The following is a 15,160-nucleotide window of genomic DNA, read 5'->3' as shown; positions in this document are numbered from 1 at the left end:
ATGCCTCCACAGCATGGCTGATGAGTGGAGTAGGTCCACACCAGGGATCCAAACCCAGAATCCCAACCCATGAACCCTGAGCCACCGAAGCAGAGCATGCATGAAACTTTAACCACTTGGCCCCATCCTCCTGAATTTTATTACCTGTTACTACTGCACAGTAGACTGTCTAGTTCTAGCTCCACCCCTGTATAGGGACATGACCTTGGACCGAGCACTTATACTCTCTGAACCTATTCCCTCATTTATAATAAGGGTAATAGTCTCTTCCCTGCCTATTTTAACAAGCTGTTTTAAGATCAAAAGAGAGACAGAGTGTGACAGTTTTGTAAACAATAAAATAATATTCATTTATTTACATTCCTAGCGTGTGCTAGGTCTCAGTCTTAGGTATACAGCGGTGAACAAACAAAATGAGTTCTTATGCTCTGTGCCAGGGCTTGGCAAATCTGGTCCACTGCCTGTTTTTATATAGCCTACAAGCTAATGTTTGTTGAATGACTGGAAAAAATCAAAAGAAGAGTAATATTTCATAAAATATTGCATAAAATACATATTTAAGCATCCAAAATAATGTGTTAATTAACTCAACGGGTAATGCTTTCATAATGTAGTATAGGTATGTGTATACATAAATCATATTATACACATTGTAAGTGTGTACACTAAATATGTACACACACATTTACACAGCCCTAAAATATTCACAATCTGGCCTTTTACATTAGCAGTTTGCTGAACTCTGCTCTGTGCTCTTGGAATTCTTTTTGGAGTTTTGAGCAGTAAACATAAGTATATGTTCAGTGGTGGCAAGTTCCTTGAAGAAAGATAAAGAAGGTGAAGGAGCTAGAATTGTGAAGGATGCCGAGGGTACAGTAGCTAATTTATAGGAGTCAGGAAGTCAGAGAAGAGTACTTTAGTAGGTGACATTTGAACAGAGACTTGAATGAAGAGGGAAGTAAACTCTCTGATAGAATAGCATTTCTGGCAAAAGGAACAAAAAATGCAATAGCCCTGGGGCAGGAGTGTAGCTGTAGGTCTAGAAGCTACACAGTAAGAGATGGGGAGATGGGAGAGTGGGTACCAAGTAGTGAAGGGCCTTGGAGACCATGGAGCTGACTTTAGATTTTATAGTGACTGTGTAAATGTTCATTATGATTTCTACTACTACCCCAAGGTATTTTTATGGTATTGTTATAAAATCAACTTAACACTTGAAAGTCTGTTTGTAAAGACTGTCAAATGTTTATCTAATACTAAGTAATCCACCTTTTTTGTAACTCAGAAAATAACATGGGGTTTGCTTACCATGACAATGTTTTAGGATACCATGATGGCATCTAATGATGACTGCATTCTTTTTAACCACTCATTTAAAATTTCACTCTTGCCGTTGCATACATCTCTTCAAATCTCCCCACTTTCATTTAAAAACTTGGAGACGTTTTGGTTTCTTTAATTGGACATTTCTCCTATTCTTGATATTCTCAAATGTAGTGGGATCACTTAGTTTTTTCAGCATTTGAACCTGAATTCAAATACTACTACTTGATGTTCCTTCCTCTCTGACTTTTGTACACTGCATTTTTTTTTCCTTTAGAAAATGAAAGCAAGCTTTTAGTTTACTTTTCTCTTTTGGTATAATCCTCTCATTTAACGAGTTAATCAACTGATATTTTCAAGCTAAGGCACTATGCAGATATGAAATGAATAAGGCAAAGCTCTTGGTCAATGATCATATGCAAAGTATCACTTTAAAAAGCCTTCCTTGTTGTCTTTAGCATTTTGACAACCTCACTTTATTCCATCCTTTAGCTTCCTTGACCTGTGGCTTCCTTGACCTGGTTCTTTCAATTTTGGTGTCCCTCAGTAGCCTTTATCTTTGTTTATGTCCCATTTCATCTGTTTTTTTTTTTTAAAGATTTTTTTTCCCCACAGCCCCCACGTACATAGTTGCACATTCTTCATTGTGGGTCCTTCTAGTTGTGGTATGTGGGACGCTGCCTCAGCGTGGTTTGATGAGCAGTGCCATGTCCACGCCCAGGATTCGAACCAACGAAACATTGGGCCGCCTGCAGCAGAGCGCGCGAACTTAACCACTCGGCCACGGGGCCAGCCCCCCATTTCATCTTTTAAAAAAGTTTATTTATTGGGTGTAGGATGTTGGCATACTTCTTTTTTGATTTTTAAAAAATTTAAAAATCCTCTTTTTCATACAAATAATTTACATTCATTGTACAACTTTTAGAACAGAGATATGCCAAAAAAGAGAAGAAAAATATATTTTGTATTACTGCTACCAAAAATGGTCCCAGTTAAAATTTAGTAGCTATACTATTTCTAAATATGCGTACTTTAAATAAAACAGGAATACGTCATTTTGTGAACTTTTTTTACTTAACAGTATATGACAAACATCAACCCATGTCAAAAGAGCACCTCTCAAATTTTTTTGCCCTCAGGACCCCTTAAACTCTTAGAAATTGAGTTTTTATTTATGTGGCTTAAATCTATTGTATTAGATATAAAAACTTAGAGATTTTTAAAACATTAATTCATTTAAAAATACTGTAATAAATCTATTACAGGTTAACATAAGTGATTAATATTTTGTTTAAAGGAAAAAACCCTTTATTTTCCAAAACACAGAAAGAATTAGCAGAGAAAGTAGCATTGTTTTACATTTCACCGATCTTTTTAATATCTACTTTCAGTTTGTTGTGCCATGTTGTCTTAGTTTGTACATATTGTTACCTCTGCCTGGAATGCCCTCCTTGGTATCTACTCATCTTCCAATCCAGCTCAAACATCACTGCCTTTGAAGGCCACCCCACTCCCTCCTTAGACAAATGTAGAGTTGAGTGCACCTTCCTTTGTGGCCCACTGTGCTTTTTAATAGTTGCTTGCTGTGTTACTATCTAAGTGTCAGGTCCTTGAGGACAGTGACAATATATTAGTCAGTATTTAATCTTTATTTGCTGATATTTCTCTTTATGGGTGCTTAGTAAATGTTTGCTGAATGGATGAACTATTACTTTTTTATATGCTGTGTCAGTTCACCCAGTATCGGAATGACTGTTCTTTCAATTATGTCAATTCCATCAGATTTTGTAACTTTTTTTTCTTTTGTTGAGGAAGATTTGCCCTGAGCTAACATCCGTTCCAGTCTTCCTCTATTTTGTATGTGGGGTGCTTCCATAGCATGGCTGAAGTGTGGAGTAGGTCTGTGCCCAGGATCCAAACCCACAAACCTGGTTGACCAAAGCAGAACGTGTGGAACTTTACCACTCGGCCACTGGGCTCGCCCCAGATTTTGTAACTTTTGAAAATTTGGGGATAACTTCAGAAATGTTAGTGAATTGAATTTTCAGTTTGGTAACTTTTACTGTTATACATTCAAACGTTATGTTACATAAGTGGTATGTAAAATATGACTGTGGCTTTTTTTTAAGGAAGATGGTTTTTTGGTGGTGTATGAATATAGTTTTGAACTATATACACTTAAATTTGCTTGACTAAAGGGAGTTTCACAATTATGTGAGGATTATGGGAAATACACCTTGACAGAAAGTGGGATATACTATAGCTGCTCAGCAGATTTGCCACAAATAGACTAAAAAAAAAACAGGTTTGCTATTCAAAATAGGTTTACTAATTCCTTAAGTGATTAACACTAACAGTTGACAAGTATAGAAATATGATTAAGTGTACATGCCAAGGCAAATATACACAGTTTGAAATCCATATTGGAACTGTTAGTCCTGTGTGATGTAATTTTCATGAGTTGAGCAGCATTTCTTACCTCCTAATTAGAACCCTTTTTACTGTTGTTGCTCAGTTAATATAAGAGCTTTATGGAGGTGTGGCCTGGTGGTGCAGTGGTTAAGTGCACACGTTCCGCTTCTTGGCAGCCCAGGGTTTGGCAGTTCCGATCTCGGGTGCAGACATGGCACTGCTAGGCACGCATATAGGCGTCCCACATATAAAGTAGATGAAGATGGGCACAGATGTTAGCTCAGGGCCAGTCTTCCTCAGCAACAAAAGGAGGATTGGCAGCAGTTAGCTCAGGGCTAATCTCCCCCCACCCCCCAAAAAAAAGAGCTTTATGGAGTATTTCCTCTTAATCTTCACCAGTTTTGATCCCAGAAAAATAATATGTTATCTGTATTACCCTTCGTGGCAGGGTTCTCAAACTTTTTGTATTCTAAGTCTTAAAAAGCCATGTAGAATTTTATGACTGAAAGAAATTTTGCAGATCTTTTAATCTCTTTTAGGAATTGGATTATAATGAGGAAACTCAAGACTAAAAAAGGTTAGTAATGTTTCCAGAATCACAAATCTAGTTAGATAATGGACCAGCAGAGCCAGTAATTAGAATCCAGGTTTTCCATTTTACTAACTCCATCAATTAGTAGGCCTTTCTTGACTGAAAAGATGTTTGGCCATGGAGCAGCTTTTCTTTTATTCTAAGGATACTGAAGTTGTAAAATTATTTCTGTCTTTATCTAATTTTCTTCTCAGTCCCAGTTTTATTTTCAAAAGTCTTTTGAGGGCCTGGCCCCGTAGCCTAGTGGTTGGGTTCGTGTGCTCCACTTGAGCGGCCCAGGGTTTCACGAGTTCGGATCCTGGGCACCGATGTGGCACCACTCATTGAGCCATGCTGAGGCGGCATCCCACATGCCACAACTGGAAGGACCCACAACTAAAAATACACAGCTATGTAGCAGGGGCTTTAGGGAGAAAAGGGAAAAATAAAATCTCTAAAAAAAAAAATAATGATGACTTTCGAAAGTCTCTCTTTTTTTCTACTTAAGAATGTTTTGACTTTGATGGTAATCTTAATTTGATTGGGTCAACAAGAACTTAAAATAGTTTGAAGGAATTGAAAACTCAACAGAGGATGCCTATCTGGAAAGTAGGGCTCAGTTTATTGTTAGATATACCATGTTCCTCTTTGCCCCTCATCAGTGAGTTAAATCACATCACATCATACTCATCACATCAAATATTAGGGAATTTTCAACATCTTTGCTCTCAGTATGTTAAAGTTATACTGGTAGGCCCATTTGAGATCAGTCCTATTATTGCTAACATTACTATTACGTATATATACGTACTGCCAAATGATATTCCAAATTGTTTTTTCTTTTAAATAGGTTTGTACGTTCTTTGTCTTTCACATTTTACTTGATGAGAGATGAGATTAATTTACATGGCAGACTGAGCACATAGTTTTACGTCACATTTATTCCAAGCCTTTTAAAATGAAAAAGTAGGAAAAAATAGAATAGAAAGAGAAATAAATTAGTGACAGTTTAGAAAGTGAGTGTGCCATCAGTGGACCAAAATTTTTTGAGCCATTCTTGATAGAGAGGAAGAAGAATGGTTCAAATACATTAAAAAAAATAAGATCAGAGGAAACAATAGCCCAATATACATTGAAAACTGTCATGGAAGTAGGAGCCTTTCTGGAGGAGCTCAATTTAAGGAGCAAGAAGAAAAGGACTCAGAACAATCTTGGAGTAGATTAATTGGGGAATTGTTTTCTAAGCTAACCAGACCAGTTGGCTCCTCCCTTCTCTCCCATTTGGGCTAAGCTGCAGACAAATAGTGTTTGTCCTCAGAATATAGCATTGAGAATGAGCACTGGGAGCAGAGGTAACTAGCGCAGTGCCCCAGGTAGCCTGTGGCCCTTAGGAGGCTCACTCAGAAGATAATCTGCTCACACCCCCTCAGCAGCAACAGCAAGTCCCTCCCCTACAGTCACTCTAGGTAAACAGAACAGGCAAGCTAAATTAAATTCAAAGAGGAGCACCAAACATTTGTGCAAAACTGGTACCATGAAAGAGAAGCACCAAATTCAACAAACAGTAGATGTAAATTCTTAGAAAATGGTCAAAAGAACAAGACTTTAAAATAAGTATAGTTAATATCCTCACGGAGACTTGAGAGATTATTGCATGTACAAAAAAGAAATAAAAGTCTAAGAAATTAAAGATAGAACAGTTAAAATAACTGAATAGCAAAATGGGCATAGCTGAAGAACATATTAGTGAATTGAAAATTGGAACTGAGGAATTCTCACACAAAACATAGAATGAAAAAAAAGATAAAATATAGGAGAAAAAATGAGATACACAGTTTACATCCTAACATTTCAGCATCCATCTGTATAGGAGATCCAGAAAAGTAGAATGGCCGTAGGGGGCAGGAGAGGGAATCAGAATGAGTAACAGAAGAAATATTTTCCATAGCATTCTTTAGGACCTGTGGAACAGTGTTGAATAGCTTCAGCGATAAGTCATCTTTGTCCTGCCAGCTTTTCTGTTGTTTTTTTGTTTTTTAGGCAGATTAGCCCTAAGCTAACATCCCCCGCCAATGCTCTTTTTTAAATTTTTTTATCTTTTTTTTTTCCCCTTCTTCTCCCCAAAGCCCCCCAGTACGCAATTGTATATCCTAGTTGTAGGTTCCTTCTGGTTCTGCTGTGAACTTAACCACTCGGCCACAGGGTCAGCCCTTTTTTTCCCCTAATCTTTCTTTGTTTTTTCGCCAATCCTCTTTTTGCTGAGAAAGATTGGCCCTGAGCTAGCATCTGTGCCCATCTTCCTCTATTTTATATGCGGGACACCCATCACAGCATGGCTTGATGTACCAGCGAACCCCAGGCCACAGAAACAGAGCGCCCAACTTAACTGCTGCGCCACTGGCCCAGCCCCATCTTTGTCTTGCTTTTAAAATTAGTGACACTGCTTATGTTTCACTGGTACTAGATATGCTGTAGAATTTTGGTAGATAACGCTTTATCAAGTTGAGGGAGTTTATTCTATTCCTACCAAAAACTAGTAGTTTTGTTGTTGTTTTATGATATTTGAATGGGTGTAGAATTTTCTTTTTTCCAGCATGAGTTAAGATGATCACAAGATTTTGCTCCTTTAATTTGCAAGTTACATTGATTTATTAGTATTGAATCATCCTTGCATTGGAATAAACACTGTAAACACAAATTGGTATACTACCAATTTGCTAATATTTTGTTTCGTTTTGCTTAAATGTTCAGAAGTGAAATAGGATCATAGCTTTCTCTTTTTGTGATTGTTGTATATTTTGGCCAAGAACTGATTATTCAGCTTTTTTAAAAGAAAAAGTCAAAGTTAATCAAAGCAGCACATTTATCCCCCAAATCAGTACAAACCTGTATTGATATGAAAGCTTTGGGATGTTTTGTGAAAAGAAGACTGAAGGCTCCTAAACAGTAAAGGTTTAAACAGGAAATTTTATTTCATGTGATGTGATGAAAATTTTGTAATCTGTTAATTTCTTCTCCTTTTATGTTATTCTTCATTATTCTCTTATTGTAAATTTTATTTCTCTTTAGGTACGCATAGCTGCTAAATTCATCACTCATGCACCCCCAGGGGAATTTAACGAAGTGTTCAATGGTGAGTAAAGGTTAATATTTATTTTATTTTAAGCTCTCTTTAATTACATATAAGCACTTATTAAGTGCTTGCTATCTCTTATAATCCTTACAACATTATAGCTATAGCTCAGGAAATCAAGATTCAAAGAGGTTAAAATAACTTATCTAACATCACCCAGCTAGTAAATGTCAGAGCCCGAATTCAAACCCAGGTCTGAGGAAAAAGCATGCTCTTAATCCATAAGCTGGGACACATATCTTACGTGAGAAAAAATTTAAAGTAGTTTAATATGAACAAATGTAGAAACAATACTAAATTATTTTCATAGTTTTATATCTGTCATTATAAATCATAAATTTCTTCACTGCTTTTACTCAGAAAGAGGCATAATATAGGACACTTTCTAGAGCCATTGGCACTGAACTGACACTATCTGGGAACCTTGTTAAATGTACAGATTCCAGTATCATCATCCTCTTAAGATTCTCATTCTTGAGGTCTGGGGTAGAATTGGATAATCTGTTTCATCAAGTTATCCCAGGTGATTCTGAGTCACAGCCAGTTTGAGAATGACTATTCCAATACATTTACAACCTTCCATACTATTCACTGTCTGAACTTACAGAATGAAAAATGATGAGGCATCTTGAACTTCATGGTAATATCAATCATCATAATCCCATTATAAGTTATTAAATTAATTCTTTACCTGCCCCTTAAATAAAATCATAATCTTTGTGCATCTTGGTTCAGTTTAGCAAACATTTATTTTGAAATTCTAGTTTTACATTAGAAGGTTATCTGTTTAGAGGAACTGTGTGATATTCATCTGTCCCTGGCCCAGAGCCCCACACGTCAGAGAACAACCAATAATTTCCATTGGTAAATTAATGATTCAGAGGAAAAGTAACTCGGTCAACATATAAACATTTACTATAAGGAGTAAATAATACAATAGAAGTAAATCAAGACATTCTTCTTTTATACTTGTTTGTGGCTTTTGAGTACTAACATCAAGAGAAGAAAATGCAGCCTTTCTTTCCCTAGTCTTTCTTCCATATTGACCAAATGTAAACTTTCAGTAACTGAGCTCTCAGAAGATTCTCCTTCTATTTTAAACTTTATCCAACTGATTAGCTCAGATAAATTCTTGACTTAACAAAAATTTATGGTCTTTGTAGTTAGAAGTATCTTGTTTTATTTCTGACAATTGAAAGTACTTTACAAGAAAATCATGAGAATAATTGATACCAAAGCATTAGATTAAGAATTGGCAAGCTACTTGTGACTTGAGGGCTGGTTTTTATTGGCATGCTACACATTGGCCTCTGCCAGCACCTTTCAGAAGCTCTGAGTGTCAGTGGCATTTGGCTTATAATTAGCTTTCCTTCTTGGAGCTAATGCTTGGTAGTTTCTTAGTAACAAGGACCCTCTTCTTCCAAAAGATAAGTGACTGGGCTCTTGACACACAGCTTTTTAAAAAGATTGTAGGCACCCACGTTAGATTCTCCAAAGAAAAATATGTTTAGCAGTTTCACTGCTACTAACTGAGTGGTGCCCAGCTTTCTTGGTCTGATGTTATAGAAAAGCCTGCAATTCTTAATCTAATTTTAAAGAATTCTTTAGATACAAAACTAACAGTCCTAACTGTAACCTTCTGTAAACCATGTTTTTCATTTGCTATGGAATACCTTGAGAAGTTATTGTTGGATTATTGTACCACAAATAATTATTTACAAATCTATGAACATGCGCATCTGTTTGCATTTTTAGAATTTCCACACATACATTGTATCCAAAGACTGACCTCACAAAGCCTGATTTTTAAAAAATCTAATCTGAAAATCTGCTAAAATTTTTCAAGTTTGTCTTCTACTGAACATTTTAATTTTAACATCTTTTAACATTTTTCTCCTCCTCAGATGTTCGGCTACTACTTAATAATGACAATCTCCTCAGGGAAGGGGCAGCACAGTAAGTCTCTTTTCAAATCCACTTACATGTTGTTCCAATTTTGGGCAAACCATGTTAATAGTAACCTGAAAATTAAGTTTTAAGTTCTTCAAATTAAAGCAGTTGGTTTTAGCAGTTTTAGTCGTTTTTTTCTTGGAGAAAACGTGCTTCCTCAAAGTGTTGTTTACTTCCTTAAAGCTTGTTATATATGGTCTTATTTATTTTTATTTTATTTTTGTCCAGATTTTCCCTATTAAAGCAGAATTTAATGTTAACTGTTAGGTTTTTTTCTATAGTTCCTTGTTGAATTTTTTTAGAACTGCTAGTTATAGAAAGATTAGGCTACTGTTGAGAAATGATATTGCTCAAATTGCCAAAGAATAGCAGATATTTGTAAAGTGCCTTAATAGTTAGAATTAACCATAGGATAATAGCGTGATTATTCTACCCAGTCGTTGACTCCTTATCATGGTCAGGCTAATTAATCTTTCTGAAATACCATTTTTATTTTGTCCTTGTCCTCAAAAGCGTTAGTGGTGTTTTTTGTTTTTTGTCATCAAGTCTGAGCACTGTCTAGCTTTCAAGGCCCCCTGTTATCTAGCTTTATCACTGCTCACTGTCCTTTACTCTTCGTAGAAAGTTCTGTTTCAGTTACAGTCTATTCAGCTGGCCCAGAGTTCCTTTGTAAAGAGGAAACCAGAATTGGATAATGACTGGAAAGGGTAGGGTGGGGAGATGGGACAAAGATTTTGATGCAGAACAAGAATAATTATCATAAAGGCATTTGGTATGATATTTAATTGATTTAGATTTTAGCTGTGGAAAACTGCTTTAAGAGCTGCTTCCTGAGAAACAGTCTTCTTTTCCTGCCCTGTCCGTGCTGCTGTTTTGGAACTCGTTTTGGGACACAGATTCTGCAAACCTAAAATTTGCATACCATTACTCTAATTTGTTATCATGAATGATACCCTAATTATACATTGATTTAGAAAATTTTGCATTAATTTAGGCACACACTAAAGATACATTCTAATGCTGATTTCCCTTAGATGCGTAGAATCTGCCATAGAAAAAGACATTTGTGATTTGCTAGTTCAACCCCTGTCTACGCTCTGCCCTTTCATAGAAAGAATCTCATCTACTTGCTGTCAATACATGGTTATCCAATCAGAATGCTTCTAATAGTAAGGAATTCACTGTCTCATAAGGCAAGTTCTTCAATTTGCCGGCCATATTGGTCTTAGTTTTATCCTTGAGAGCTACCCAGAATAAATCTATATGTACTTCACTTGATAAGGTACTGCTAAAGGAGGGATGGGAATGGAATGCCAAGACCCAAGGGTAATTGCATCCTAAGCCTATTGTTCCATTTCTAATTAAGAGTGACAGTGGAATTTGGTATGCAGTTCAGAAGCTTCAAGTGCTTTCACTGCACTGACAATAAAGCTTTATGTTTAGAAATATTTGGGTTCTTACAGACTCTAGATTCTTGAAGAACCTTCTTGCTAAAGGAGAATGGTCTTATGCCCAAATATTTGATTTTCCATAGGGATGAAGAGTTCAGTTTTATTTCTAATGAGGCGCTTTAGTTCTTTGACCATAGTCCTCATAGTAAGCACTCAGTACATGTTGTATCAGTAATCATCATCCTCATCATTATTCCCTTCTATATAGAATGATGGAGGCCTGAACTACCTAGGATTTACCGTCTTCTCTGGATTTCCACCTATGCTTCTGACCACCAGAACCATTCTCTGATAATTCCCAGCACTTCTGGACTAAGTAGGGTGCTGTAGGCCACGTTAAAGAGTAGATTTTATTCTCAGAAAGACAGGAAATTATTGAGTATTTTGAGCAGAGAATGACATGATGAGGGTTATATTTTAGAATTATCACTGGCTGCTATGCAGCAGGCCAAAGATTGAAGTAAGATGAGTACTTACTTAGAAGATGATTAGATTAGGACAGAGATAAATTGTGGTGGTTTGGACTAGAGTGGTGATAGTAGGGGCAGTGGGAAGGAGTCAGATTCTGAATATATACTCAAGGTCTAATCTACAAAATTTGCTGATGGATGTAAAGTGTGAGAGAAAAAAAGAATCAAGAATGATCCCAAGTTTTTGGCACGTGCAATTGGTAGAATGGAAATGCCATTTACTTGAGATGGGATTAAATGTTAAATTTTAGTGTTGGCATTTGTAATCTATAGTCTTAGGACATATCCTAGAATGGAATGCTTATTTACTCCCTAGTCTTTAACCTTTTTTTAAAAAAATTAATCCATTTTCCATGAACATTTAATTTTCATTCCATTCTGAAGAGCCAGTGTCTTTAAGACTCATTTTGCTGCATGGAGATGTGGTGTTATAAGGAAAGGATTTGTTAAAGAAAACACCAGTAACTTAAAATGAGAAGATTGAAGATTAGCGTTAAATATTTGAAGAAGTTTAAATATTTGTTACTTTGGTTTCTCTTGACAAGTCTAGGAAAACTTTAATGCTCTGTTTAAAACCAGTGGTCTAGCAGGTGTTTTATTTTATTTTTTAATAGATAAGAGAAATAAGGTGAGTTTTACTTGAGCCAGAGTGAGGACTATAACCTGAGAAGGCCTTAGCATTGTGGAGAAGTGTGGTTTTCAGTACGTCTTTTTAGAACAAAGAACATACACTAAACACACCAGCATTCATTTTCATCAAAGTTTCAAAGAGGTATTTAGTTAGCAGGTGTTTTAGTAGGTTAAAATTGGGCTAGAGAGATGTTTCTCTCTTGCCTTGGCAAGTGACTTCTGTGAGAAGACTGATAACTTTATAATAATAGAAGTGTATTATGTTTTCTTATACTACAGCTTATTTCCATCTTTCTTTTGCCTTTTACTTTAGCTTACTTTCTAAGATATTCTAGAGAGCCACGGAAAATGTGGAGTTTCATGAATCTAGGCACTTGACAAATAATAATATTAGACATGCACTTTGATTATTCATATCCCTTTTCTTTAATAACTTCTACTCTGCCTTAGGCTCTCCTCTGAGACTTGACTGATGCTCAGCTTTCACCTCACCTTCTCCCCATGTCAGATGCCTTCCAGTACATTTAATTACGGTCTCTCCTACCCTTTCCTGCCTCAGACAGTCCAGAATAAAGAAGATGACATTTCCAAAATAGTGCATCAATTGAAGATTCTTTTGAATTACTGAAAGCTTCTGTCTCAGTGATTAAAATTGTTAGTAGGTCACAATAATCAGATTGCTTAAAGCTTGGGAATTTTCTGAGTGGCAGCTCTGTTGGAGTTTAGGAGTGGAGAGGAGAAGGTGCTTTCAGAGCTTGGGGCACTTCTGAGATCTCTGTGAAGAAGCATTCCTTCAGAGAACTAGAAGGCATTATGATGAAAGCAGTTGTCTGGAGAGAAAGGGAAAAAGCACCAGAGAGTGTTTTCACATTCTCTTTCACTATTATGTGAACTACCTTTTGTGTTTATTTATATGTAATTCTTTTCTCTCCCTTCCCCCCCTTTTTTTAAATTTTTTAAAAAACAGTGCATTTGCCCAGTATAACATGGATCAGTTCACGCCTGTGAAGATAGAAGGATATGAAGATCAGGTAATAATTGTTCCTATTAGATAGGCTATGCCTGGAAGGTAGTAGAAATCCTGTAAACCAAATCAGATATCTGAAGATAAGATGCTGAATAAGTTCATGTCTTAGTTTTCATAGCTTTTGTAAATATTCTACATATTAGGAAATTCTTCCTCTCTCTGATAGAACTAGGAGTTTCTTTGACAGGAAAAGAGAGCTGGCCCTAACGAAAGCAGTGAAAATAAAAGGAGTTGAGTTTTACACAAGTTCTCCTGCTGTCTCTAATTCTCCTTGGTAAGAATAACAGGAGACATATTTAATGGGAAAACAGGTATTCCTATTCAAATACAGGAACAAAGCAAATGTTCCCATTATTACTATAGTTATTAACATTGTATGACAGGGCTGTGCAGATTCATTAAGGTACACTTCAAAGGCAATGTGGCACTAAAGACCACATGCCTTTTAAAAGTCTGAATCGAGGCCACAAGCCCACTAAATTTATCTGAGGAAAGTAAATATATAAATGTGTAGAAAGATTATTTGAAGCAAGGTTTCTAATATTGGAAATTTTGGAGTAATGTAAATGTCCAATATTAAATTAAATATCTATAGACCAAAATGTTATGTAGCCATTGAAAACTGATATAAATATTGATCTGGGAAGATGTTCATGATGTATTAAGCTAGAACATAAGGCAACATATGTTGAATTATGCTAGTTTATTTTTTAAATATTTAAATGAACAGTTATACTGTATTAGAATCAATGCATTTTAAATTCAATGAAAGATGCATCATTTTATCTACCACCAAGAAAGAAAAAAACACTGCCAGTTATGGGGCTGGCCCAGTGGCACAGCGGTTCACTGCACACATTCTGCTTCAGCGGCCTGGGGTTCGCTGGTTCAGATCCCAGGTGCAGCCATGGCATTGCTTGGCAAGCCATGCTGTGACAGGCGTCCCACATACAAAGTAGAGGAAGATGGGCATGGATGTTAGCTCAGGGCCATTCTTCGTCAGCAAAAAGAGGAGGATTGGCAGCAGATGTTAGCTCAGGGCTAATCTTCCTCAAAAGAAAACAAACAGCAACAAAAAAAACACTGCCAGTCAAACTATGACACAGTCCTAAGATGCACCAAGTGTAAGATGCATCCCATTTTATGAGATGTTAAATCATGGGGGAAATGAATATATGCATCTTAAGAATCAAAGAAATCAGAGTATATAGTTGTACATCGAAAAGGAAATGTGGGAAAACATACCCCAAAATGTTAACTCCCTATGTGTTGGGATTACAGGATTACTGGAATTTGTTTTGTTTGTTATTTTTTGTTTGTTTTGGTTTATATTTTTGCTTATCTTAATTTTCTCAATGAGAATAGATTAATTACAAATATAAAATACAAAAATACTGGAAAATAAATGATAAATATTGCTTGTAGTTGATATTGTATACTTTAATAATGTAGAGGAATTATTGAAATAATAACATCTGTATCCAGATGCATGATATAAGAACATTCCCATATTCCAGTAGTAGCCAGCTTAAAAATGTAGTCAAGAAGAGATCACATTCTTAGCCGTAACAAAACAGGAAGAAGACATTATATGGACACTAAAATAAGGAAAGATGTGTGAGTTATTAAAGTAGATGCCATCACTGCATATTAAAAAAATCAACTACAATGGTTAACTAAATAGAGATTTTATTTTTGTCACATAAGAAGTAAAGAGATAATATTTAGGACTGTTATGGCAGCTCCATGATGTCGTCAGAGACCGAAGCTGCTTCTAGCTCTCTATTCTGCCATCCTTAGGTATGGTTTTCATTATCATGCTCTTGAGATAGCTGCTTTATTTCTGGGCACTAAATCCGTGTTCCAGGAAGGAGTAAGCAGGAAAGTGCAAAAGGTGCTATTGGCCATTCTAGAAGCAACTTACACTGATAAGTTACTGCCAGAATGCATATCACTTTATCATTCCTAGCTGAGAAGTGTCATTTTTTTAGTTCTACACCTGCTTCTTGAAAACCTTTAAGGTTCTGTTAGTAAGGAGAAAAGAATGGATATTGCATAAGAAACTAGCAAGAGTCTGCCACACAGTTCATATACACTTACACACACACACACATTTTAATCAGAGAAATAAGTGGAAAATTAAATAGATTTAAAGGCCACATTTCTGAATAAGAAATATAAATGGTATGGGCA

General features: G+C 36.1%; 1 protein-coding gene across 1 annotated transcript in view; it reads left to right on the top strand.

Annotated features, from left to right (window-relative positions):
* The window catches only part of CAPZA1 (capping actin protein of muscle Z-line subunit alpha 1), a 45,512-nt gene that overhangs the window by 14,812 nt on the left and 15,540 nt on the right, over positions 1-15,160 (top strand). Inside the window, exons 2-4 of the mRNA XM_008532953.2 lie at positions 7,376-7,439; positions 9,344-9,395; positions 12,908-12,971. Of these exons, the coding sequence (XP_008531175.1) occupies positions 7,376-7,439; positions 9,344-9,395; positions 12,908-12,971 (180 nt within the window). The remainder of the gene's footprint in view (positions 1-7,375; positions 7,440-9,343; positions 9,396-12,907; positions 12,972-15,160) is intronic.

This window comes from Equus przewalskii, unplaced genomic scaffold, assembly GCF_037783145.1.
Source record: "Equus przewalskii isolate Varuska unplaced genomic scaffold, EquPr2 ChrUn-13, whole genome shotgun sequence".
NCBI classification, from domain to species: domain Eukaryota; kingdom Metazoa; phylum Chordata; class Mammalia; order Perissodactyla; family Equidae; genus Equus; species Equus przewalskii.
The sequence above is the reverse complement of the archived record's forward strand: the minus strand, read 5'-3'. Positions and strand labels throughout refer to the sequence as shown.